The sequence below is a fragment of the Athene noctua genome, chromosome 7, assembly GCF_965140245.1.
Source record: "Athene noctua chromosome 7, bAthNoc1.hap1.1, whole genome shotgun sequence".
Lineage (NCBI taxonomy): Eukaryota > Metazoa > Chordata > Aves > Strigiformes > Strigidae > Athene > Athene noctua.
Window position 1 is genome coordinate 62,820 of NC_134043.1, and position 25,294 is coordinate 88,113.

Sequence of the window (25,294 nt, forward strand, 5' to 3'; positions counted from 1 at the left end):
AGACAGTTGTATTTCAAGTGATTGCTGGAATGATACTTCTGAGTGTTGGCACTGAATACCCACTGCCTAAGGTTACCAGAGTATGCACAGAAATGTGCAATTTCCTTAGCAATCCATTTTCTTTCCAGTCTTACACATGACAGGGCATCTCATGAAATGCTAGCCACCATAACTCAATCACGTGAGTTCATTTCAGCTGTTAAGGCACATCTTTCTTATAAAAAGTTTTACATACTGTAATAATAAACTAAACTCAAGGTGTAAGATACTACACTCTTTGCAGACACAGAGTTGCTGTAGTAATTAAACATAAATATTTATAGCAAATACAGATCAAATACATGTATGACAATTTATTGTACCACCATTCATATAAAGCATTTCAATCCAAAATGGTCAGAAACAATCTTAAATATCTGCATAAGAATTTACAAACATTAGTAAAGATATAACACGGACTATAGCTTTCTAAGTTTTCAAGTGTAAGTTCTGGTAGAAATCCATGTTTAAATAAAATGGACAATACCAGCAGAGATGCATACCTCTATCGTCTTTATTTATAAAGAAGTGACAACACTAGAAAACACATTGATAGCCAGTGCTCTGAACAGTGAAGGTGGGATCTAAAAAAGTCTGATTAAACTAAACAACCTTAGGTCTTTATCAAGTTGCATATCTGCCGGGAATGCTGAAATGCAAGAGTTTACACCTGCAGTATTCCATAATGGAACAGCCACATAATATCAAATATAATCTCCAATTTCCAAACCAGTACATAAAAAAGCCACCACTAACACTAAGTATCAGAAGACTACTGCAAGTTCTTATTGCTTTTTGAGTTGAATAATCTTCAAATAAACCAAACCCCAAACAATCTCTACAGTATCTTGCTCATCCTCCTGTTCATTCATTAACACTGGAAGCAATCAGTTATTATATGATGCGGCGACAGAGGCATTTAAAAAAACCCAAACAAAACCTATTTAAGTATATTGACATCCCACCCTCCCTGCCCACCCTCACCCTGAAACCCACTATAACCACTTAGTGCCAGTAGAGGAGCAAAACTCGATAGACAAAACCAGAAATCTGACTACAGTGATAAGGAAACAAAGGGAGATACAGCTTCCTTAAGTATTCAAAATCTGATGTCTTTCAAAACAAGGGAAGTTGCTTTAAGTGTATCTAATCTTCACACATGCTGAGTAGTTCTCAAGTCCACTGAGTTCCACTGTGCAGCAGTTAATTTTGAATTCAACAATGCTTCAAAGAGTACAGTAACATTCAACACGCTTTTTACTAAGGAGAAGAAAAACCCAAATGCATGTCGATGTTGTTCTTGCCAGTTCAGCATTTCTGCAGCAATTCCATTTGTCTCTTGCAGTATGAAAGTTCTAACAGCTTCAGTCTTCAGAGTCATCCTCAGAAGCTGTTGGAACAACACAGTATAATCAGATCTGCAAAATTAAGGCACTTCAAGATGAGCAGTGGAAATAAAAGTGATTTTGTAATATTTAATATTACAAACCTTGTGTAATTACAGAGCTTAATTTTTAATGCATCTCATGTCTGAAAAATACAGCATTTTCAAGTCAAAATCTGACATTACAAGATGCAATGTCCTCCTGCTGTTCTTCCTCACAATAAAAGGAAGAAAACTTAATTACGCCAGAGATTCAACTTTTATGTAGTTTTTACAGTGGCTAATTCCAACAGTAGTCAGAGGAGAATATATTCAATCCATGACAGCAGCACGTAAGGAAAAGAAACCACTCACAAAGTTAACAATTTGGAAACTAAAGTATCTAGAAAGGTTCAGCAGTCTAAACAAACAGAAAGACTCTTAGAAAAGTTTCTTTTTATATGTATGTTGCTTAACGCAGTTAAGTCAGGCCTACTTGGAAGCAGCTTGTCTCTCTGTACCCATTCTTTCAGCATATGCAAAATGAACATAAAGCCCACATATGCATAGGATTTTGTTGTTGCAAGGTGAATTAAGAGACAAATACACACTTGTCAACTACGATTAAAAAAGCCAGTATGCACATCTACAATAGGTTAATAAAGTGGTAGCTTGTCCGTAACAGGAATTTCATCTGTCCTCTTAAGCAAACTCTGCAGTCAAAAAAGTATTTACACTCATGCAACTTGTTCCATCTCTCAACACCAAATGAAGCAAGGTCTGTCTCCTCACTTCTCCAGTTTTTAGAAGAGATATATAACTAAGGTAGCATCAATAATAAATCTAAGTATTCCTCACCTGCAAGTTAGATAAAACCTGAACCAAATACAGATTACATTATGGTGTAAAACGGCACTAAGATTTTCACTCTAATAAGAATACACATAACTTAAGAATAATTTGTGAACTCAAGTCCACCCTTGTCCATTCTGAATGCAGAAATCATCGACTGCTCCTTGAACTAGAACTTACATCACCTCCCCAATTCCTTATTGTACCCCCAATATGTTCTATGCACTGAGAATTCATACACAAACTTTGAATGCTGACATTCACATGCCCACTGGGAAAAAGAAAAAAAAAAAAAAAAGGCAGATCAACTACCCTTCTCTGCCTATTCATCATGCCCAGAAATAACACTCAAATTCAGGATACATCTATCAAAAGTCAGCATACAGTTTTGAATGTAAGCAGACTGAAAAAGCCATTAGGTGAAAAGCAGGCTAGTCTTTTGTGAAAATTGTCAACTGTTACATTTCATTCCTGAAGCAGATAGCTCTGATCAAGGAATACACACAACCAGAAAGTGTGTGTGGATAGAAAAAAATGAAAGAGGAGAAGAGGGAAAAAAAGAAGGGGGGGGGGGGGGCAAAAAAAATCCAGAAGAGGGAGAAGAGGAAGTGGCAAGGAAAGTATGGGAACTGAAGTACAGTGAAATTCAACTTTAAATGTTTCTTTTCCACTAGGACTCATGTACAAGGCTACAATCCGAAGGTCACCACCAATTCCTTAACTACCTAGTAGTAGAATTACAACCATCAAACCGTAACTAGTGAGGAATCTTGTTATCACTTGCAGAAAACACTTATGTAGTCTAAATAACTGTGCTGTTGGGAAATTAATCATGGAGAATTAAAACCAGTTCTCCCTTGGAATAATTCTACTGATAATGGAAAAAGCACTGTTGGGTAAAGTAAAATTTTAGGTAATTAAGTTTGGTATTAGGAATCTTGGCAAGGAGGATTGTACTCATTTAACTTTCGAGTTGATCTAATGGGAGGGGAGGGGAAGAGGGGAAGCACCTACTTTCAATATCTTCCATATGTGCCTGAAGAGTTCTTGCAAGGTTAATAAACTAGAAACAAGGCAGAGAGAAAGTAGTTTAAAAGTTGCAAAGTTATCTGCAGAAATTTGCAACACGTTAGCAAAGTTTTCTTCACTTTTTCCATCCCAAAGCTTCATCCCAGATGTCGGTTATCCTAATCCATTTGCCCACCTTACAGAAGTCAATGCAAAATTTAATACAAATCCCCACGTTAGACTTCAAATTGCTATTGCACAGTTATTTCACCTTCCACTCTCTATGTCAAATGTTTCTGGTAGCAGTTTGTGGCATCATCTTCATGTTCTACTGTCTGTAAAACACATGAATTTTGCAAGTAGCACACATAAACAAGTGCCAGTTTCATGAAAACTGTTGCCATAAATGGTAATGCAGAGAAAGATAATCTGTAAGGACTACATTATTTGGGTCCCTTTCATTTACTTCACTTGACAAAACAGAGCCCTCTGAACGAGGTTAATGAAAAAAAATGCATAAATACACTTAAGATTTTAACTGTAAATAAAAAGTTTAAGAGCAGGATTACTATTAGGCACATGGAATCAGAACCAAAAATCCCTAAGAATACAAGTTCCTTAAGCAACTTTGAAAGTCTCAGACAGGTGTTTTTCTCTGGTTCAGTGACAGTCCAAGTACTGAGACACAGCAAATAAAATAAAACAGAAATTTAACGCTACAGTTTCCATACAGTTGTATGCTCGGTATCGATCACACATCAGTGCTCTCACGAGTTGAAAATGTAGTGTCACACAACTGTGTAATGCTGCCTCTGATGAGAAAACAGTAAACACACCTTACTTCTGCAATACACTCAAGCTAATAACCTGTACTGGAAGCTGGCTACTATTCAGTTACATGGTTTTTATTTCTCTACACTTGCAACAGAGAAGACTGGACATTTCATTTGTGCATCATGGAATACAAGCTGTGCATTACATGTGCACTGAAAAGAGGACCACTGTTCTAATATAGTAAGAGATTAGAGCACAGTTCTGCCTCTACCCCAAAGGCCTAGTACCTTCTAGCAACCATTCCAATAACCATTAGACAAGCTTAATATTGACAATTCCTTGTCTATAATTAAACAAAAAAAAAGAGCAGCTTTTCAAAAGCTCAGTTGACAAAGAGCACTAATTCATTATCTAGTATAAAATGAACATGTAGAATAAAGGATTTCTGAATGAGTCACTATGCAGAAATAAAACTTCACATGATGATCTCTTACTGATCAAATGTGTACTTACTGCAGTTCTGAGCCAAGCAATTTAAGTGACAGGAATAAAGTCAAACACAACTAAGAGTTTTGACTAATGCCAGAAAATCATACTATAGCTAGTCAGTGTCCAAACACAATATTCAAGTACATATTTAGGCACAACCCTGCAGACAAGCACTGCAAGGTCTAGACCTCTGCAATGTAGAGTGGCATAATGAGAAAAATTAATTGAATAAAATAGTCCAACTCTCTCAACTGCATGTTTTGTACAGAGGGAGGTTAACCTTCCAGTTTTGCATCAATTCACAATAATCATGACAGCACAAATGCAAAGCAATGAATTACCAAGAACCTTGACAAAAATAATTTTGCAACACAATAGCTCCAATAAAGCAGTACATTCAGTTTCAAATTAAACATGGTGTCACTGCCTTGACAAACCCAGAACATTTTAGACCTAAATTTGTTGAATAAACATGCTTCTTGCTTATGTAGCTCGTAGGTCACTCAAGTTCCAAGCAGTGTGCATGAGCAATTCCTGCCATAATATCACTGCATACTTACTCTGACACGTGTGCTGGCCTCACTTGCGGTTCCTAGCATATCAGAAAAGCGCTGCTCACATAAGTGTAACAACACTACAAGGTAGAGACCGGAGCTGATAAATTCATAGTCTGCCTTAAAGAAGGTTAAAAGAAACATTCAGAATGTCAGTGATGCGTCTGTATATACAATTAAAGAAGCAGAACAAAAATTAAATTTTACTGGAAATATTACATATTTGATCTCTAGTTGTTCCAAGTATTATAGTATTATATATAATAGCGAGTATTATACTGATGGGGAAAATAAAGTTCACTAGTTGCTCTACAGTGGTCCCAGTGCTTTACAGAAAGTTAAAAAAAGGGAAACGTAAGAACTGTCCAATGTTACAAATATTTTGAGATATTTTCTCCTGCTAAGCTAAACTTTCAAAATGCTACTGCTGAAGTGTTCATTTAGAGCCAATTCTTTAGGAGAAAGTTTCAAAGCTCTTATTTCTATCAAAGTACAGTGACAGCAACCAACAATCAGTAGTGCTAAAACGTAAGACAATGGCACTCTTGAGACAGACTTTTCAGAGTCTGGCCCAAGTGACAGGAACTAGAGTACTAGGGTAAGAGCTTACTCTGAATAGTAAGAATATTAGAGGTTGATGTTTGGCTCCCAAACTGGTGTCACTTTGTATTTACTTTCAACTTCTGAGCTAGGCAAATTTCACCTGTCTTTCTATGTTCACAGAATAAGGAAAACCCTCTGAATAAAGCTGATTAAAATAACACCAGCTTTTCGTTATTTATTCATTTTTAGATATGACACAACCCAGCAGTTCTAAAATAATGTATTGTATGTAACACTAATGGGCCTTTACTTATTTTTAATTTAGTAAAGACTTGAAGGAGCAATGGGAAGCTGTTATAAAAGAGTTATTCTATCACTGTAATGACACAAAAGAAGTTTCTAACGGTAGAACAACCACTTTTTTGTGTTAAAAAACAGCTAAAAGCAAAGACCATTCATGACTTAATCTGAAATTCGATCCAATCATACTAATACTCCCACTACACATCTGTGGCAGAGACATGGGACTGCAAAGCTAGATGACAGATCTGCAACTAAGGAAAGATTAAGAGATGTATTACACTTACTGAAAGCTCAGCTATAAGAAGCACAGCAGGAAGATAGAACTTGTCTGAATATTGAGGAGAAAAATTTGTTCCATGTTGACATTAGTTTATGTGCTTAACAGTTCTTCTGAAAAGGAGATGCATTTTCCTTCTCTAAAGGAGAGCGCCCTCCCAGCACTAAACCAACACTTACCAAATTAGGCAAAATATACTAACTTGTTCATTTGCATGTGCCCTATAGAGTTCATGAATGTCAAAGTCTTCCAGATTCAGATGCAACTTCTCCTTGCACAGCTCACAAGTTGTTACTGCTTCCAAAGAAGAACCTGGTGGGGAAAGGCAGAGGCAAGTCAGTTTCAAATTGCAACATCATCGAACACAATTATACAAGCATTGGAAAGTGTAACTAATTCTTGGCTTTACTTTGCAGAGCAAAGTTAGAAGAAAAGAAAGCCTCTAATACAAATGTAGTGACTACCTGCTACTCTCAGAATTTAAATGCTATAGAACATTTATTCTCTATCCAACTCCATGTATTTTGCCTCTCATTCATTCTGGACACCATAGGCCTGTTACTGAAGTTTGGCATAAAAATCACTGCTTGGGCTGTTTGAATTCTACAGTGTAATCCAAATTTATATAACAGTAGTAATAAATATACTGGAATAGCTTGAAGTTATTGCCAGAGTAATATTTTGTCTTAAAGTACCAGGTTTAAAACAAGCTGCTCCATAAGCAAATTTATGGTGGATTTATGTTTTATATAGTTAAATACTGAAAATTAATTTCTGCTAGGGACTGAGGCTTCTAATACATCCCTACTCTGATGTGGCTCCTTCGATACTGAGTAAAAAAGTAAACAGATACTAGCACCTTCCTTTGATAAAAAGTATTCTAGATCTTCGTGCCTTCTACAAAGCCACCTATTTTTAAGCCTTAAAAACACTACAGATAACTTTTCATAAACTGGTCAGTTAATTTATCACAAAACCATTTGTACAGTATGCTACTTCTGAAGCATTTCTTTAAAAAAATTCTGTGTGCACTTTGAAGTAATTTTTTGAATAAGAAGTTTTAAGTGTCCTGAACAGAAATTAGATCTTAAAGAGATTTAAGTATAGTTACAAAAGAAAAATATTTTTGGATTTTCAAATTCCTATCACACTGCTACAGTCAGCCTGGCTATAAATCTCTTATAAACTACAACCACATGCAGAAGGAAGGGTGGGGAACAAACTCAAAGTGGTAGAGTAGGTCTAAAGCTACACTTCAGCAGTGTTACATTTTTATCTATTATCTCAGCAGACAATCCCAAAAACGTAATTCCTTGAATGATAAATACAGTTCTTGGAACTACTTACATAAGAAGCTGCACAGACACACAATACACCTGCAAGTGTCACACTGCTGTTTGTCCCCAGCTGCTTGTTTTTCAAATAAATACCCTAGTATTAGTAAGAGTACTCCTCCCGTTAAGCCTCCCAATGTAACTGGAAGTCTACGTCGGTCTAGAGTCTGCTTTACCTGAATTAATCTTGGACTGCAGCCATTTTTTCATGCACTCCTGGTGAACATACTGCAGACTTCCAGTGCATTTGCATGGCTCTATCAAAAGGTTGTCAGAACTTGCAGAAGACATCTGACAGATTCTGCATAAGTCACCCTCTTCATCTTCAGAATCTTCTAAAAGCAGGCTGCACAGAAAGGAATATCAACAAACACTGACACATTTCATGTAAGACTTTTTATAAAGACAATTCCATTTGAACTGTTCTCAAACCTGTAAGGATTATAACAAGTTTCTTTCTCTGAAGGAAAGTTTCCTTTTAACATCATGGTTACATAAAAACCTCATGTTAAGTCAGGTACATCTTATTATCTCAAAAGAACATACTAATTTACCTCTCTTTAATTTTCTGGAGTCTTTCTGGATCTCTTGAAGGTGGTATTTTAGATTTGCCACTTTCTTGACCATCAGACTGATTCCAGCCAGAGGGAATAATATCTACAGTTATCATAAGATTGTCAGACAGACTGCTTCCTAATGTTGGAGGCACTGCAAAGCGAAAGAGAGAACCAGGCAGAATTCCAGAACTTCTCCTACTGTGGGCTGAATCTGGTGGGGAGGCAGTAGCTGTAGGAATACCAGATACTGCAGGTGTTGGTGGTCTGCCAACAGAAGCCCGAGGAGGGCTATCTGATGCTTCAAGAGAAGTCTCCTCACCTGACTCTCTTCTTCTGAAGACATGTTGTGATCTAGCAGTTGTATCAGAGGTAGAGATCCTTGCGGATTCATCTCTTCCTTCTCTTCTTCTTCTGGAAAAGAGAGGCGTACATCTGTTCCTCAAAGATGATGACAACCAGGATCCTGTGCTCCTACTTTCAGAGTCTGGTCTGTAACTTTCTCCATCCGAATCAGAACTATGATTTTGGGAAACTCCTGATAAACCCCATCTTCGTCTAAGAAAACTAAAGCCCTGAGAAGCTTCAGATGTCTGAAGTCCTGGAACTTCTGGAGTTGCAGCTCCATTACTGCTTGACAGAGTAGAAGCTTGAACTCTTGGGAGCACTGTTGACCCTTCAGAGCCTAATGATCTTGTATGCAAAGAGTCTTGGCTAGACCTTCGAGAGAAAAATGTAGATGACATACTAGATGCTAAACGAGACAGCAGCTGTCTGGTTGTGCGCCTCCCTTCACTGTCAGCTGCAGGCTCATTCAATGACCTCTGAGAAGACAAAACCCTTTCAGAACTACTTGAGGAAGGAGTTTCATCTCTAATGGCAGTAAGAGAAAATGCTGGCTGTGTGCTCCTCTGGGGAGATTCCAATTCACTTCTCCTTTGTCTTGAAGAATAGCTGGATCTTGAAGAGCTCACGTTAGAGTCTCTGTTGAAAAAAGATGGCTGATGATCAGAAGGCAACTGGCGGTTCATGGATGCATTCAGCCTCAAAGTGCTTAACGAGTTCTCTTTTGGTCTTGCTCCCTCTGCATATGAAGAGGCGTGCCTGTCTTGAAGATCTGTTACAGAAAAGCAGAGGAAAGTACTATGACAAGATGTGCTGTAGTTGTTATTTTCCAGATAAATAACTAAAGTGTAAAGGCAGAAGTTCATGATTTCATTATCTTTACCGAAAATTGTTTCAGATTTGGCAGTTAGATCCCAGTACAATACTAAGTTTAAATTTACTCACCAGAACTCTAAAGTTAAACTGAAACCTAGACTGGCTTCAGTCTCGTAAATCCATTTGGAATGTAACACCCCCAAAAGTACAGTTCCCATCTATTACAACAAGCTACTGTTATTCTTCTCATAAGAACATCAAGAGCTGCAGTTACAAACGCTGCTGAAAGGTAGAGTAAGATTACTAACTTTGGGTACCAGAAATTGAATAGTATATAAATTAGGTGTGTATCTTATTACTGTAATGTTTTAAACCAATAATTCAAAAATAAAAAGAATACACTAGAAATACTACTGTTCCACTGCTTCATCCCAAAAGGCTTATTTAGCTATTGTTCCTGCCAAAGAAGAGCAACAACTAATCTAGTTCACGTGTTCAACTATGCAACTGGCTTAAGCATGATCAGACTCAACCATTTTGGTTTAGTGATCTCATCTGTTCTCCCTATTACCTTGATTACCTACAGTAAATTAGATAACTAGCACCACACTTATGTCCTCCCTGCTTTTCAAGTGTACATTTGATCGCTCCATGCTTCCTTCCCAGTGGCCTGCAAGTTGAGGGAGGCGGTTCTTCCTCTCTACTGCTGAGACAGCTGTAAAAGGCTACAACACTGTGAATAGAAAGTGAAAATCACAGTGCAGAAGTCTGTACTAGTCCTAGCAGTTACCATGGAACAAACCTCTCGCCTCATGTAAAGTATGTGTTTATTCATTTTTATTTTCAGTGGTCTAGCAGTTTTCCTTAATAACCACTCCAGAACCCAAATGGAAAGAGAACAATACAATACGGGCACCTCCTTGAAAACCCTTTCCTGAGTGAAATTAACATTATTTCTGTTCCCATACCTAAATACAAATAGATCTTAACAAGAAAAGAGGCTTACTGACTACTCACATAGTCACAGTGGCAGACACCAATACCATTTTCTTACAACTGAATGCACCTACAAGTTAGACCATTCATACATCCATTGATGGTTTAGCCGTTGCATGGCAAGTGCCCAACCAACTTTATTTAAAAGGATACCTTAAAATCAAATACATCTGCTGGCTTTCTGTTTTGAAGAAAATACTAAAAGAACACATGAAGAAACTAACAGACATGCAACCTATGGGTTTACAAGCTTTCAGCTGTACAATACATACATGTTGAAGATGAAAAGTCACTATTTCTGTAGCTGTGATCCACCAGGTTATTAACAGACAGATCTGTTCTTCTTTCTAACTCTGTTCGTTCTCTCACCAGCTCAGTTCCAAGTGAGCCAAGCATCACTGATGAAGATCTAGGGATCCTACTGTACCTCCAAGGGGAATCTAGGAACAAAAGGTAAATAAATCTCTAGTTTTTGTAGTAATTTTAAAATCCATTAAAGCTGGTGTTCATGCATGCATTCTGGTTATAGCACATCATGGGTGAGTTTAACAATACCACTAAGCTGATGAAGTAGCCACCTGCCAACACAAAGCTAAGCACCACTCTGCTGATGTTGGCACTTATTTACTCTTGCCATGAGTTAGTTCTGAAAGCTAAACTGGAAAAAAGTAATAATACTTTTGTGAAGAGTCAGACCCATTAACACTCACTCATACAGAGCAGGATAAGGAAGCATCTTGCTTCCTAATGGTAGCTAGTTATTAAATAAGCTTCACAAAATAGCAAAACAGCAGCTTGAGACTTAGTAAATGCTGCCATTCTAATGATGCTTCTTAAATATTCCTAAAATTCATTTTCCAGAAAGACGGTTAAAGCTTAAATCCAGCTTAGACACAACTTTAAGAACAATGACTAATAATACTGTTCTTGCTCATACTGCAGAGCAAAACAATTCAGTTTAAAAAGGGATCTTGTTTTTTGCTAACAGCTTCAACAACTAGAGGGAACTTCAGCTGTGAACAAAAAAAAAAAAGTGTTCTTCAATGGCTCTGAAAAATCCACCCTGATGTTGTTTTACTGCTAACTTAGAAACCCAAATTTAAGCATTCATTGGTCAGCAGTGTAATGACTAACCAATCTAGAAATGAAAAGACAGACAGTCCTATAACATGAGAAGGGTTAATGGTGGTCGTTTTATTAACAAAGAGCAAGAAAGGATCAACAAGACCAGGTTTTGAGCAAGAATTTATTAACTTTTCTTTGAATGGCTATGTAGTTCCATAGGCAGATATAAAAAGTACACTGATGCACACTCACAAGGGTAATCTGGTTCTAATGGTCTGTTTCAAAACAATACAGAACTATTTTCAATAAAAGTTTTTGACCATTATTTCCTGACCTTTAGACTTCTGTCAGCATACTGCTTCACTGACATTTATTCAAGTATCACATACTTATTAACAGCTTTAATGAAAATCTCCATTCTTCCTGAAAGAGCTCCTAGTAGAGAATGTTTCTTTTTGCCTGGTCTATAGAATGAGTTTAGGCCTTGCTAAGAACTCTTTCTTCACAGAGCTGTAACAACAGTGCTCTAACCAGCCATGACACCGCACTTCTTGGAACACAGAGCTAAGTAACATGAAGATTTCCTTTCTGCTATCCCTGGCGCACACAGGCTCACAAACACAATTTGACTCATGAAATAACAGCAGCTGCACTCATCCTTTCCTTGTAATCTTAACCAATTAAGACATATCTGAGCCATGAAGTTGAGCGTTACTGCAAATGCAACAGGTATAGGCTGGGTTTTCAAAAGACCATGTTAACAGCATTCTCAGTACTTTGGACACTGCTATCAGTGTGAACATACTCTTCTGTTAGGCATAGGTTTTAAATATTTTACAATAATAAAAGCATATTTCAAAACACGTATTTTAAAACTTGATAAAACCTGATCTTACTACTCTGACAATTTTCATGTAACTCACCTCTGTTTATCAACCTCTCACCTGAAAAGGCAGTCAAGCCATTACTTCTCACAGAAGAGGTAGATGTACAAGATAGCTTAGGTCTCTTTGAATCACTATCTCGCTGCTGGCTATGCAGTCTTGAATATGCTCCCTGAGTTCTCTCAGACTCACCATAACACCCAGATGTAAAATGAGAAGAAGATGATGTAGACTGAAATAACATTAAAAGATAATATTAGACACAGTATTTCAGATTTACGTATTCTGAACAAAAGTGTACATAGACTCACAAAAATTGTAAAGAATAACTTTAAGATGCAAAACCTTTTTATTTAAGAATAGAATGTGCTTGTGCTCTTGATCAGTATGCCCATGTTTACTCAAGATAATTCTACCAACAAAAGCTGGTTTCTGTTACAATCACCATTATTTTTCCTTTATACATGTGTGGCTTACAGAGGAAAAGAGATATTCCTGACTTGCAAAATGTTATAAATATGACCAAATATGGCTTTACAGATCTCCAAGGAAACCTAATTTTTCTGTCCAGAAATGGCCCAAACTAATCAGTTTCATTTTATTTAACAGTTTTAACTAATCCAGCTTGTTTTTTACCAACCTAAAAATATACTTAGTTAAGAAGTTAGCTCCAGCTTCTAGTAAGCTGTTTAGACCAGATATATTTTGATTACAATAAACTCAAGTGCAACTCTAAGAGTTCAGAGTAAAGAATAAGTACAAAACAGGTTTTGGAAATTAGTAAAAAAAATATGGAATAGCCTATGAAGTTGTTAGTCTGGTTACTTGCAGACAAGGCATTAATTTTCTATTTGAAATCTTCTGATTTCGTTATTTGATATAAAAATCTTGAGCTCAATCAAAAGACCAACTGAGCTGTCTGTCCACCTAGAAAATATCTACAACCAAGATCCTATAAGGATCAACCAAATTTTAGTAGATGTTATAGTTGTTTTATTTTGTTACATTTTTTACTAAGCTTATGCCACTACTTTTCACTCTTTAAGAAGTATCTAAGTATTTCTCTTATCCCATCATAAAAGTCAGATGGGAAGACACAGAAACTAACATGACAAACCAAATACAAAGCCAGGTTAATTTCCCTCATGAATCATCTGCTTAGCACTTAACTTAGCTTTTAATCATTTGCTCTGATAAGTGGAAGTTTCAGAGTGTCTTCTGCAACGTTCACTTGCATTTGAGCTTAAGAGAAAAAATAACAGGAAAAAAATGTATCATTTTGAAAACTCTACAGCCCAACTTAACTAGGTATGTAGGCCACTTACGACCACAGACTCCATTTGCATTTCAACTATACATTGAGACACCTACCATGACTTGCCCTGAAGGCCAGCAACTCCACTCAAGTTTCTCTCTCTCCACACCACTTACCACAAATACCCAAACATCTTTCAGTTTGAAAGTGAGCAGAATTTTCACTTGTTCATCAAGCATCTACACAGCTTGCTGCTTTCCCCATTGTAATATTTCAACTGCAATTGAAAGTGTTTCCCTCCAACTTAACTTACTAAGATCTACTTATCTAGAACCATTACAGGGAGCCCCTCGTAGCAGCTTTTCAGACTGGGAAGGCTCAAGTAAAATCCTGATTAAAAAACCCATAAAGTATTACACATTAACATTTCTCACCAATCTGCTTCTGCTTCCCAGAAATCTTCCAGAATGTGGATGATCAAGTGTCCCTGAGTAGTGAGTGGGAGAGGATGTCGTAAGCTTCCAAGGAGTTTCATGGGTGTCTCTTTCTCCAATTCCCCAGTCTCTACTGGAACTATTCAATACACTGGATTCCTGAAGAACAACATGCTTATCATACTGAGTTAATTTTGAGTTGCAGGATGTGTATCTGATCTGAATATTGAAAATGCAGGGAAGTGGCAGTACTAACAAATCCGGAAACCCTTCATCAGAAACCTCAAGGGATACCCAAGAAGAAAGGAAACAGGCTTAAGAGAAAAACAGTGACAAAAGGAAAAAAAAATCTAGATTACTTTCTAGCAATTATCAGTTTCTTTATCTGTCCTCTTGTTTGACTGTGGAAAATAAAAAGTTGCAATGTAGGCTTTTGAGGTATTACACTAACTTAAGATACTCCAGCAACAGGGCAGAATTAAGGACCTCACTTTCAAATGATAAGAAAAACCCCACACACAGAAAAAGTCTCCACAACAAAGAAAGTGCCACAGCAAAAGTGGCTTTTCGGTCACTGAAGCCACCTGTCTTGTCCCGGTCAACAGTTTTAATACAGCAAAAAGTAGGTACAAAAAGTGGGGAAAACCAAGAAAAATCATGTTTTGGGCCTACTAACAGATAATTATTTTTACATAAGGAGCATAATCTGTCCTAGTAAAATAAATGAGACAACTGTGATGGTTTGACTCTGGCTAAATGCCAGGTATCCACCAAGTCGCTCTATCACTTCCCCACCCCTTTTCCCCTTGTTTCTCAACCGGGCAAAGAGGGGAAAGAAAGTAAGATAAACCAACCCTTGTGGACAAAACAAAAGCAGTTTTAATATAAGCAAAACGAAGCAAAGGTCCACGTGCGGAAGCAAAACAAAACAGATTTATTCTCTACTTCCCATGAAGAGGCCATGTCGGGCCTTCTCAGGATCAGGGCTCCCATACGCGGAGTGGTTGCCTCGGAGGACCAAGGGTGACCCCACCCCCTTCCTCCTTTCTCCCAGCTTTATCCTGAGCAGACGTCATGTGGTATGGAATATCCCTTTGGTCGGTTCGGATCAGCTGTCCTGGCTGTGTCCCCTCCCAAGATCTTGCCCACCCCGTCCCACTGGGGGAAATGACAGAAAAAACCTTGGTGCCATGTAAGCACTGCTCAGCAGCAGCCACAACACCAGGGTGCTGTCAACACCCTGCCAGCTCCCAGCATAAACCACAGCACCGTGAGGGCTGCTATAGGGGAAACCAATTCCAGCTCAGCCAGACCCAGTACAACAACAAATGTAAACTATGTTATCAAGTTATTATTCCTTAAAAAAATCATCATGCTACTGCAAATTACACAGTATCTTCTCCAAGTCTTAAACACTTCCCTTCTACCACTGGTTAAGTTTTTACGTCTCTGCAGTCTATCCTAATAATCCATCATCATGCTATTGGTAGGGAAGGCTTGCAAATTAGCTATTATTACTTCCAATTGCATTTCATGCAGGCAGCAAAAATACACTTCCATTTGCCACTACAAAATTGAATCTTTTGTGTCTCTAAGTTTCTTATAAATCACCAACACCAAAGGCCATCATAAAACAGTCAACACCACTGTGTACAAAACCACTTTGGGCTTAAAAATTAAGGTAAGTAGTTTTAGTAGCTGATTTCAGACAGTGCAAAAATACTGAATCCACAGTTTGATACCCATAACAAACTATGACTGGCAAAACAGTCCTGCAAATAGATGTTGTTACCTGCATTGCCTCAGAACAAAGTGCTCAAATTATCTGAAGTCTGATGTCTGCAGGGCAATGACTGTAACTGTTCTGTGTTTTCTCTTCCAAGATACTCAGGAGCTCTAATCTTTACCTTTGCTACACAAGCAAGTTTCTAATAATGAAACTGGGTACCATTTAACATACAAATCTGTCTATCTTTAAGAGAACCTAAGGGATCAGGTCCTACACTATTAGTTTCACTGAATTTCAATGAATAGATGATAATTAAGACATTGCAATTTAACTTGCTCCACCAGAGTAATAATTGAAATTAGTAAAATTAATAGAAATGACAGAAATCAAACCATTTTATTACAGCTAAGCAGAGTTTGAGATTTGTCCATCCTCTTTCTATGAGCTATTAATACAACTACAGTAGTTTGTCACTATTTCTTAAAAGTTGTGGTATTAGGATTTAAAAAGCTGAAGAAATATTTGTGCTCATCATTCCCAGAAGCTAAATTAAACTTGAAAACAAAGTATCAGCAGGTAAACTTGCTCAAAGTCTCAGTAGGATTCATCAGGTTTCTAAATTATTTCATGTATGGATAATCTCCCCTTGGGCACAAGACTACAAAACTTTAAGATGAAAGTAAAGCTCTCTCAAAATGTTCTTAGTATAAGCCATACCTGCAGACTTAACTGGTTTTGAAATACTTGCCTTTCCTTTTTTCTAGCTGTTACAGATTCTGAAGATCCGCAAATTTCATCTTACTTTGGGTGTATGGATCACTACAGTAAAGACCTTAATCCAGGAACAACACACACTAGCACAGCACTGACAGTCCATGGAACTACACCATCTACCCTTCTAAAGCCAACACAGATTCTGGTAGCTGTGCCATCATGGCACTGTGCTCATTTCTCTGAAAGATGGCCCAAGGCCAAAATCAAAAGAAAACTAGCCACTTATTGGGTATCAAAAAACTGGCTTTAAGAGAAAGTAGACGATCAGGCACAGTGTCAGGAAAGCTCAACCTAATTGCTGTATCTGAAACTAAAAAACAAAACAAAACAAAACACTGTTTGCTTGCTTTCTTCAGCTCAGTTTAAGGATAGTTAATATCCCTTGTCAGAACTTCACAATTAAAGCATTACAAAAGGTATTCTATTTTTCATGTCTATTTTCAGTAGGAGAAAAATGTAACCAGGAAAACGTTGAAAACAATTTCATACATCCCATTTGACCCTATCTCTCCATTAAAAAAAAAAACCAAACACCCAACAAACTCCCACTTCATTTCTCATGAAATGGTTTACAACATTGTATCGTTAAGCAAAGGAATATTTTTTTCATACCATTACACTAATTTTATTTTTGTAAGTCACTTAGAAACACTATGTCACATACATCAGATTAGTTTACAATTAACCTGCTTGTTACACCTCCTCGTGTAAGCAGAGGCTACTACCCAGACTAGTCTCAAAAGTTTAATCACATCTAAGAATTCATACCTATATAAAAAAATAAAGAAGGGGAAGGACAACAAACCCACCCAAAAGAAACCTTTTTTAGCCCTAGTTGAAACCAAATACTCAAAGTTTGACTGCTCTGCCTCAAAAAGTTTTTGAGTTAAATTATAATCAAGTATGGTCTCTGGCTTCAGAAATGACTTTATATTAAAAAGCCAAGTCTCCAAGTTCTCTTTCCCCTATTTACACCCAAAGCACTACTCAATCATACATCTGTCTCTTATAAATGACAGATCTTTTAAATGATTTGGAACTGAAGCAGCTTTTAATGTTTTAAGGTAGACTTCTTAATAGATTAACAAAGCAAAAAGGCCTGCCCATTCCATTCCTATCTGACTGGACTTAATCTTATTTAGACTATTTGTTTCTTCTTGCCCCAGCCACTTGTAATCTTAACCTGCTAGCAATAATGCAATTTGCTCCTACCATCTCTAAGTACCACAAGTTAGTCAAGAGAGAGTGCTTTCTTATGCTTTTATCCCTAAGCACTAGTCTTGTGTGACAACCTCGCAGACTACCTTCTAGGAAACGGAGTGGAAAGAAGGGATACAACATTGTCTCTATACAATTATTCTCCCCTGCCTTTTAACTGAAACACATTGTAAAGATCACTCCCCAGACAGAAGCACTGTGCTCAACAGGAAGTAGTCAAAAAGATAATATGCAGTACAGTGAACACACTGCATTTCATGTAATAAATGAAATAATGTAAAGTATATAACTTTCTGGTGTTATAATTCCATAAAAGCAGTAACACATCTAACTTCATACCACTAGTTCATCTCAAACTCATCTTCTGATCAACAGCTTTCAGTGTGGTATGCAAACTGTGTAGGTCCATAAATCCGTACAAAAGAGTAAGGCTACCTGATTTGCTTTTGCTGAGCAGCCAGCCAGTGAAAAATGTGTAGGAATCCAAAACCAAAAATGACCGAAGACTACCCTTAGACACTCCCTATAGCCTATATGCTAATGACCACGTGTACACTAGATATGGCAAAATATAACGCATATACATATAATTGTGCTAAATATAATTCATGCTCTATTACTTGTAAAACTGTTTCTGGAAAAGGCATTATATAATACAGTGACCCAGAAAGCTTGTCAGCAGGGACCAAACTCATAACCATTTTACGCAAAAATATGACAGTTAATCACTGAGTTAAGTTTCTGCAATTTCAAAGATCAAGATGGGCTTAAACATTTCTGGGCACAAAATTGAGGTGAGAACTGCTGACAGGAGCAGAAACAAAAGAATAAGAGAACTGAGCCAGTCAGCCACCTGTTATTTCCAAGTGCCCCAAAAAATTTCTGAAGTGGTTTCATCTCTACTTCCCATAACACTCTTCCAAAATGAAAGTACCTGCAGAGTGTGACTTCTTGTTCTTGAGCATGGCTCCCTTCCCCCACAACAGCGATTTGGTTAGTGTAAAATGCTGCAGGGGAAATGTCAAAAGTCCTGTCCACTGCGCACAAAGCCTGCCTGCACTGACATCCTGACACAGTATGGTGTAAGCCTAAAGGTCCGGTTCTACCTTCACAAAATGCAAAGTAGGTGCTGCAGAGCAGTACAGCCTACCGTCAACTCTTAGAATGTCAACATATTCTGTACTTTCTGCATCACCCACACATGAAGATTGTAATGCCCTACACTCCTCAAAACCCAAACAAAAACCTCACTCACCTCCTCTCAGAAGAAAACCCCATTTGCCCAGGTTTAAGACTGCAGTGACTACTGCTGAAAAGAGATCCATAGTACCAGGATGCCCCTCATTCACCAAACAGCTGATTTTTACAAACAAAAGCAAGTAAAGATGGCAAACCTAGAACTACCAGTTCGCACTGCAGAATACCGTCACTGGCCTGGTAATTAAACCCTTCCACTGTAGAATTAATTTCGGGTTTTATTCACAAATGCAAGGCCCTGGGTGGGACTTTTCCTTACATTTCCTTTTTTCTTTCCTTTGTGTGTATCTGGGTTTTAGAGTTTCCCTTGCTGTAACACAGGCATTAAATTAATTTACACTTTACAGAAAGAGACAAAACATTACCTGGTATCCAGGTTCTAATCTCCGTGAAGATTCTCTTGCACTATAGGCACCAGCTAAACTGTTTCCAGTCAACGTTCTAGATCCTAGCGAAGAGCTGGAAGCCTGAACAGATATCCTTCGAGGAATTCTTGAGGGTTTTGACTCCATTCTTTGTATCCTGTGCAAGGACACACTGGTTATTTTTTCTTGTAGAAGCAAGGACCTACAGACAAAACATGCACAAGTAATTCTGAGTGTATCATAAATATGACTCACACATACAAATATTTACACAGCACTTTGGTCTTACTGTGCATCAGTAAGATGGGGAAATGAGTTCTTATCCTAGTTTTTGTAACACCTTATTTACATTTTCTCCCATTCCATTGTAGAGAACTAGAAACATAGCCCCTTTTGCTATTCTTATTATTATATTACAATATATTCTTGCTATAATATTACAAGGGGAACTCTCTCAAGAACTCTGCAGTACTGTATTAACACAAAATCAGCCAGGATTCAGGGAAAGAGTCCTCAGATTTCCTAAATTCATGTATTACATTTTTGTTAATCAAGTACGTCTCAACACTTGCAGAAACTACACTCAGACTTACCCTTCAGGGTCAAAACTATGAAACTTCACCTTCCCATGAAAAAAACACATTTGCAGTCTACCTGCCTCAAAGAAATATTTAACTTGTCCAAAGCTAACTCCCATGAAAATTCATGTATACAGAAGAGGACATGTGGTCTCACAGGTATAAACATAAATCCACCTTTGTGTCACTGAGTGTTTATTTGCTCTTTTGGTATTTCTAGGCATTTCAAAAGAAACATTGGTGCCTTTTCCACTTGAGAAGCAATCCCATAGTCATTCCTGTTCTTGAAAGGATATCTTGGCTTAACGCTGCTCAAAAACTCCAAACAGATGGCTAACTCATTTGCTAACATTCACAGATTCTTCGTCCTCAGGGCGGTACAGACAGAATCAGACCACAAAAGGTAGCTCTTAAAAAAAATTTAAGAGAACTGCAGTATTCTCAGTGGTGTGGTGCAGGAAGAGTAGCACGATAACTAACAACTCTAAAACAGATGGCCGAGACCTCCACTGGTACAGGGTGATTTGCGGAAGCGGTACAATCTAGTTTATTTAACCATTTTTTATTCTGGCTTAACCTTCTGAGAATGGGAATAAACTATACCATAAAAAAAAAAGTCATCATCAGTAAAGCACTTTTTTTCCACACATCAGCCATGCCCATCAGTAACACAAATCAGTGACATGCTGCTGCATCAACCCCTATGTACCTCATGTCTGGCCACAGTTTCAAGTTCACATGCTCCGGACTTTTAATCTTAGCTGAAAGTCACACTGCATTACATATTCTCCTGGTGAAAGCTACCTTGTACAGACCTCTACTGACTGAACAGCTGAGGTTACTTTAATGGAAGGGTTTTTAACCACTGTTCTGGTGTGTTCAGTTGCTAGCTTTACAACGCAGGTCACAACACGATGTAGCCTAAATGCTTTATCTTGCAAGTAAGACTTCTTTTTTTAATTTGGAAAAAAAACCTGTAACATAAAGCATACCAAGTTTAAGTGAATGTTTACTTTCATGTACAAAAGAGCTACCGGGTTGTATTACCAAGAAGCACACCAGCTTCTAAGACCCTGCTTCAGACATTAGCAACCCATTTGCTTTTTCCAGAGATGTCACCAGTTAAACAAAATCGGTTCAGGAATCTGAAATTCTCACTGGTCTGATTTAAGATTAGGAACCTTTAATAACGAACTTGTTAAACCTCCCAGATGACATTTAAACTCCTAAGTAAACACTGAGCAACTGTATGCAATTCTCAAAGTTGTAAATACATCCATATCAGTAAGAATGCTCTAAGCAATGTTCCAAAGTACAGAAGAACACTGTCAACAGTGGAAGTTTAACAGAAATTTGGTAAGGACAAATCTAATAATCTAAACTACACCACTTCAAGTGGATCATTTATGCATAAAATGTAGCAATCATATTTCTTCATATTTGTAACATTAGATAAGACACTGTAATGACGGTTAATTTAAGCTTTAGATTAGTCTGCCATAATGTGCACTGCAAGTCTAGTCCTTGCCTGAAGCTGCACTGGGTAGGAAAAGTAACTATGCAAACTGTGAATCTAAATTAATGTCACAGTAATATAGACTAGGGTGTATGGTAGACTGGACAGCTGTAGGTCTCAATGAGATCTGACATCCAAAGCACTGTTTATCTACATTTTACCCTGATACAAAATATAAGGGACAGACACACAGAATAATGGATGCAATTCTGTGCTATTAAGTTACTTGACAAAGAGCACCAGCATTATCACTTTTGTTATGAATCATTCTGCTTCTAGATCACTTTGCTTCAGACAGGTGTGGAATCAGATTAATTAAATAACAGACACAGACTTATGTACAATATACAGATGTTCTAGAAGAAGGGATGGAAGCTCCTACCAGTAGATATTAATGTCCCCACAAACAAGAGAAGACGACAGAAGTGTAAAAAGTTATGAGAACTTCAAGACTAAATTAGAGATCATCTAACACTTATAAAATTGCTTATGTACCATACAAAGAACAGACAAAATAAGACCATTCAAATAGGAAAGGACAGGGTAGTATATTGTGGCCAGCTATTTCTAGAAGCTGAAATGGAGTCCCAAGATTAGCAAATTGCTTCTACAAACACACATAAAAAGCACAGGACTAATTTTCTCCTCCAACAGTAACCCCAAGAGGGCATTATCAATCAGCTTAATCTTGTAAATTAGCACAGGTTGTGATTTCAACCTGAATATTCCAGGATACTACCTATATAGTATTTTCTTTCTCCAAGTAAAGAAATCTTGCAGAAACTATACACAAAAAGGTGCTAAAACAAGATAAAGGCGGCATGTTTGAAAATTCAAAATTTAGTATGTCAGTTTATGCATACATATGATTAATTTCTTTAATACAACCATACATTTTTTTCTGTAGTCCTGGCCTCAGTCAGCAAACAAGAAGGATCAGCTATAAAGATGAATCAAGAGTTGTGCAAGAACAGGCATTTGATAAGAGCAACCCTGCCTTGTTTGATGCAGAGGTGGAAAGATACTGAAAAAAAGGCCTTAGGTTCTAGGCAAAGAACTGCTCAAGGAAACTGGATTTTATCTTTGCCTTTCAACAAAGATTCAGTGACATGAATCCTGTTATTCAGATTCTTTTTTAAAAAAGCACAAGAGCTCTTCAATTTCTGGGCATTCAAAATAAAATTTAGTTGTAATCCAACTAGCAGAAATCATGAAAGCCTCTATCTGCAACTGAAGTCAATAGAGACATGACTTGAATATATCACAGATAAAACTAGATACTAGGCATCTCAACTTTGGTAATCAACACTAATAAGGAGTCTTCTGGTGTTTTGGGGTTTTTTTGTCCAGAGTTCTTTGAAAACCATTTTAAGCACTGCACCTTGAAATCTGGAGAAGCAACTGTCTTGACAGTTGCCTTTAATACACACAATACATACATAAGGCTTACGTTGATCATGGTAACACAATGAGGTGGTCAAAGTGAACATGCTAAGCTATCACAGAACACAGCACAGAGCAAGACAGAGATCTCACAATTAAAAAAAAAAGTTATTAAAGCCACAATACTTGTCCACAAGGGGAATATTGTGGGTTTATAGGATATTTTAAAATGAGAATGGTTCCCTTTTACAGTATCAGCATCTTAAGGGTTTGGGGGTTTTTTGAATGACTGCAAAGACACCCAAATTAAAATGTAGAACATTTTGTTTACCCACACAGGAATTCAACAAATCCCAAGTGGTAATTAACATGATGTAATGAGTTCCAAAATGACAAAGCAGTCACCTCAATTTACACAGAAGGTAGTGAGGCCAAAAAAATACCTACATGACTTCTGAGGAACAAATAATAATTAAAAAAAAAAATCCAAGTTGCATTGCAGTCTGAACTGATTTAAAAGCCTGCTGTTGCCACAAAGGAAAAGAACACCTTACTCGAATACACCCGCTGTGTCCTTCAAGGAGCAACCTCAACACACTATCCTGGCAAAACACTTCTGGATTTTCCATCATTTTGACACTACTCACACTGGTATCCAACAACAGAGAAACAAGAAAGGGAACAGCAGGCTGAAAAGCCCTCTTTCTCATCAAAGCAACATTTCATCAGCTCATACATGTCACACAGTTTAGCAATCAAAACCTTATGGAGAAATATGGAAACAACTCTTTGTGTCTCCTGAAATACATACAATGTCTCGTGAGACTTGGTAAAAAAAAAGTTCTGAAATCAAACTTCAAAGTTGTACCTCAGAAACAAATGACCAACTTGTAACCAGAGGTGGAGATGAACAGCCTATTTTGAGTACACAGCTCAAATATCCTGCACTTCTTGCTCTGTCATCCCTCCAACTACATTATAAAAGATCAACCAGACCAACAGCCACGGATAGAGATAACAAGAGATAAAAAAATCCAAGAGGTCTTTGCAGGAAAGAAGTGAAATCTCAAAAGCTAAAAATAACACAAAACAACAGATACTTCAAATAAAAACCTCTCAGTCCTCTCTTCTGTCCTGACCCTCTCTACTGAGAAATGAGGGGCAATCTGAGGCAGTCATCCACGCTTCCTATTAACAGCTTAAAGCATTCTTGTACCCTCCATCAGTGAGAAGCACACACTTCACTCCCAGCTCCTAAATTCAAGTTTTTTACCTTGGAACTATGCGATAACACTTCTACCTACGGCTTGAGCTTTTATGCCTCCATGTTTTGGTACGGTTTGATACAAAACAGTGCACAAGACTTCCCCTCGAGCCGCTTGTGATCACGTGTCTTCCTCAGTGTTTACTCACAATCGTGTTTTTCTGACAAACAAGATGGAGATCAGGGGCAATTCTCTCAGTCTGCGCAATTCTTTGTTCGGGGTATTTTCTCAACGTTCGGTCAAAGACTGGCAAAAAACTCGCCAGCCTCTCAGGTGTCCCATGAGCATGAACAATACTTACAACCGCCGACCGCCTGCCCACGCCGAGCAGCTGCCGCCGTGACGCGGGGCCGTTCCCCGGCCTGCAGCCCGCAGGCCCCAGAGCGGGCCCTCCGCAGAGCCGCTGAGGAGGGCGCGCTGCCCTCCCGCCCAGGCGCGAGGGGAGAGGCCCGGCCGGCAAGGCTCAGGCTGCGGCCCGGAGGCTGCGGCCCGGAGCCCGCGGCCGCTCCCCGGCCAACGCCGAGCGGCGGCTGGCGCCAGGCCGACGGCAGCGCCCAGCGCTCTGCCCCAAGCCCGCAGGGCAGGGGCTGCTCGGAGGGAAGGGAGAGTAGAGCAGCGGAGGGCGCCGCGCACCACCGCTGCCGGGGAAGGCGCGGAAGCGGGCGGCCGTTAGAGCTGCTTCGCGGAGAAGAGGGCGGCGGAGCCAGGCGCCAGCTCCGAGACAAAATGGTTCCCCCCAGCCCTGGTGCGGAGCCGCCGGCCCCGGCCCCGCACACGGGCGCCGGCTGGGCCGCACGGGGACACCTTCCCCTCCGCGACACCGCCGGCCACCGGTACTCACCCTCACGGCACAGCCCTCACGACGCGGACATTCAGGAGCCGAGGAGCCAGCCGGGCCAGGCCCAGAGGCGGCCACGCCAAGCCTGCCACCTCTCCCCGCAGCACAATGGCGACAGCGCCGAGACGGCCGGCTGTCAATCACCGCCCGCACCCCGCCCATGCTGGGCTCCCGCGAGAACTGCGGCGGGAGCAGACTGGGGGCGGGGCCGCGGGGCGGGAGGGCGGACGGGCCTGGCCCTAGCCGCGCAATTAGCCCTGCTGCTGGCCCTGGCCCTGGTTCTGGCCTTGGCCCTGGCACCACAACTAGCCCTGCTTCTGGCCCTGGCCCTGGTTCTGGCCCTGGCCCTGGCACCACAACTAGCCCTGCTTCTGGCCCTGGCCCTGGTTCTGGCCCTGGCCCTGGCACCACAACTAGCCCTGCTTCTGGCCCTGGCCCTGGTTCTGGCCCTGGCCCTGGCACCACAACTAGCCCTGCTTCTGGCCC

At 39.1% G+C, this 25,294-nt stretch overlaps 1 protein-coding gene across 5 annotated transcripts; it reads right to left on the minus strand.

Moving 5' to 3' along the window:
• Positions 1-535: 535 nt before the first annotated feature.
• MARCHF7 (membrane associated ring-CH-type finger 7) lies at positions 536-24,949 on the minus strand. 5 transcript variants are annotated; one of them, XM_074910156.1, is made up of 11 exons: positions 24,812-24,949; positions 19,229-19,430; positions 13,886-14,044; positions 12,257-12,428; positions 10,520-10,687; positions 8,413-9,207; positions 8,091-8,244; positions 7,713-7,882; positions 6,405-6,514; positions 5,086-5,199; positions 536-1,429 (listed from the first exon to the last, which is right to left on the minus strand). In XM_074910156.1, the coding sequence occupies exons 2-11, from the start codon at positions 19,373-19,375 to the stop codon at positions 1,193-1,195; spliced, it is 2,226 nt and encodes a 741-aa protein (XP_074766257.1). In that variant the 5' UTR covers positions 19,376-19,430; positions 24,812-24,949; the 3' UTR covers positions 536-1,192. The 5 variants fall into 5 exon arrangements, with proteins under 5 accessions (XP_074766257.1, XP_074766255.1, XP_074766254.1 ...); XM_074910155.1 differs by adding an exon at positions 3,269-3,317 and having other exon boundaries at positions 1,262-1,429; positions 8,091-9,207; XM_074910154.1 differs by having other exon boundaries at positions 8,091-9,207; positions 19,229-19,385.
• Positions 24,950-25,294: the final 345 nt, after the last annotated feature.

Coding starts and splice junctions, on each gene's coding strand:
- MARCHF7 (XM_074910157.1), bottom strand. CDS start 19,375: ATGGAGTCAAAACCCTCAAGAATTCCTCGAAGGATATCTGTTCAGGCT. Junction 10,688..12,256: donor TGGCTTGACTGCCTTTTCAG/GTGAGAGGTTGA, acceptor TTTTGTTCCTAG/ATTCCCCTTGGAGGTACAGT. Junction 7,883..8,090: donor CTCCAGAAAATTAAAGAGAG/GTAAATTAGTAT, acceptor CTTTCTGTGCAG/CCTGCTTTTAGAAGATTCTG.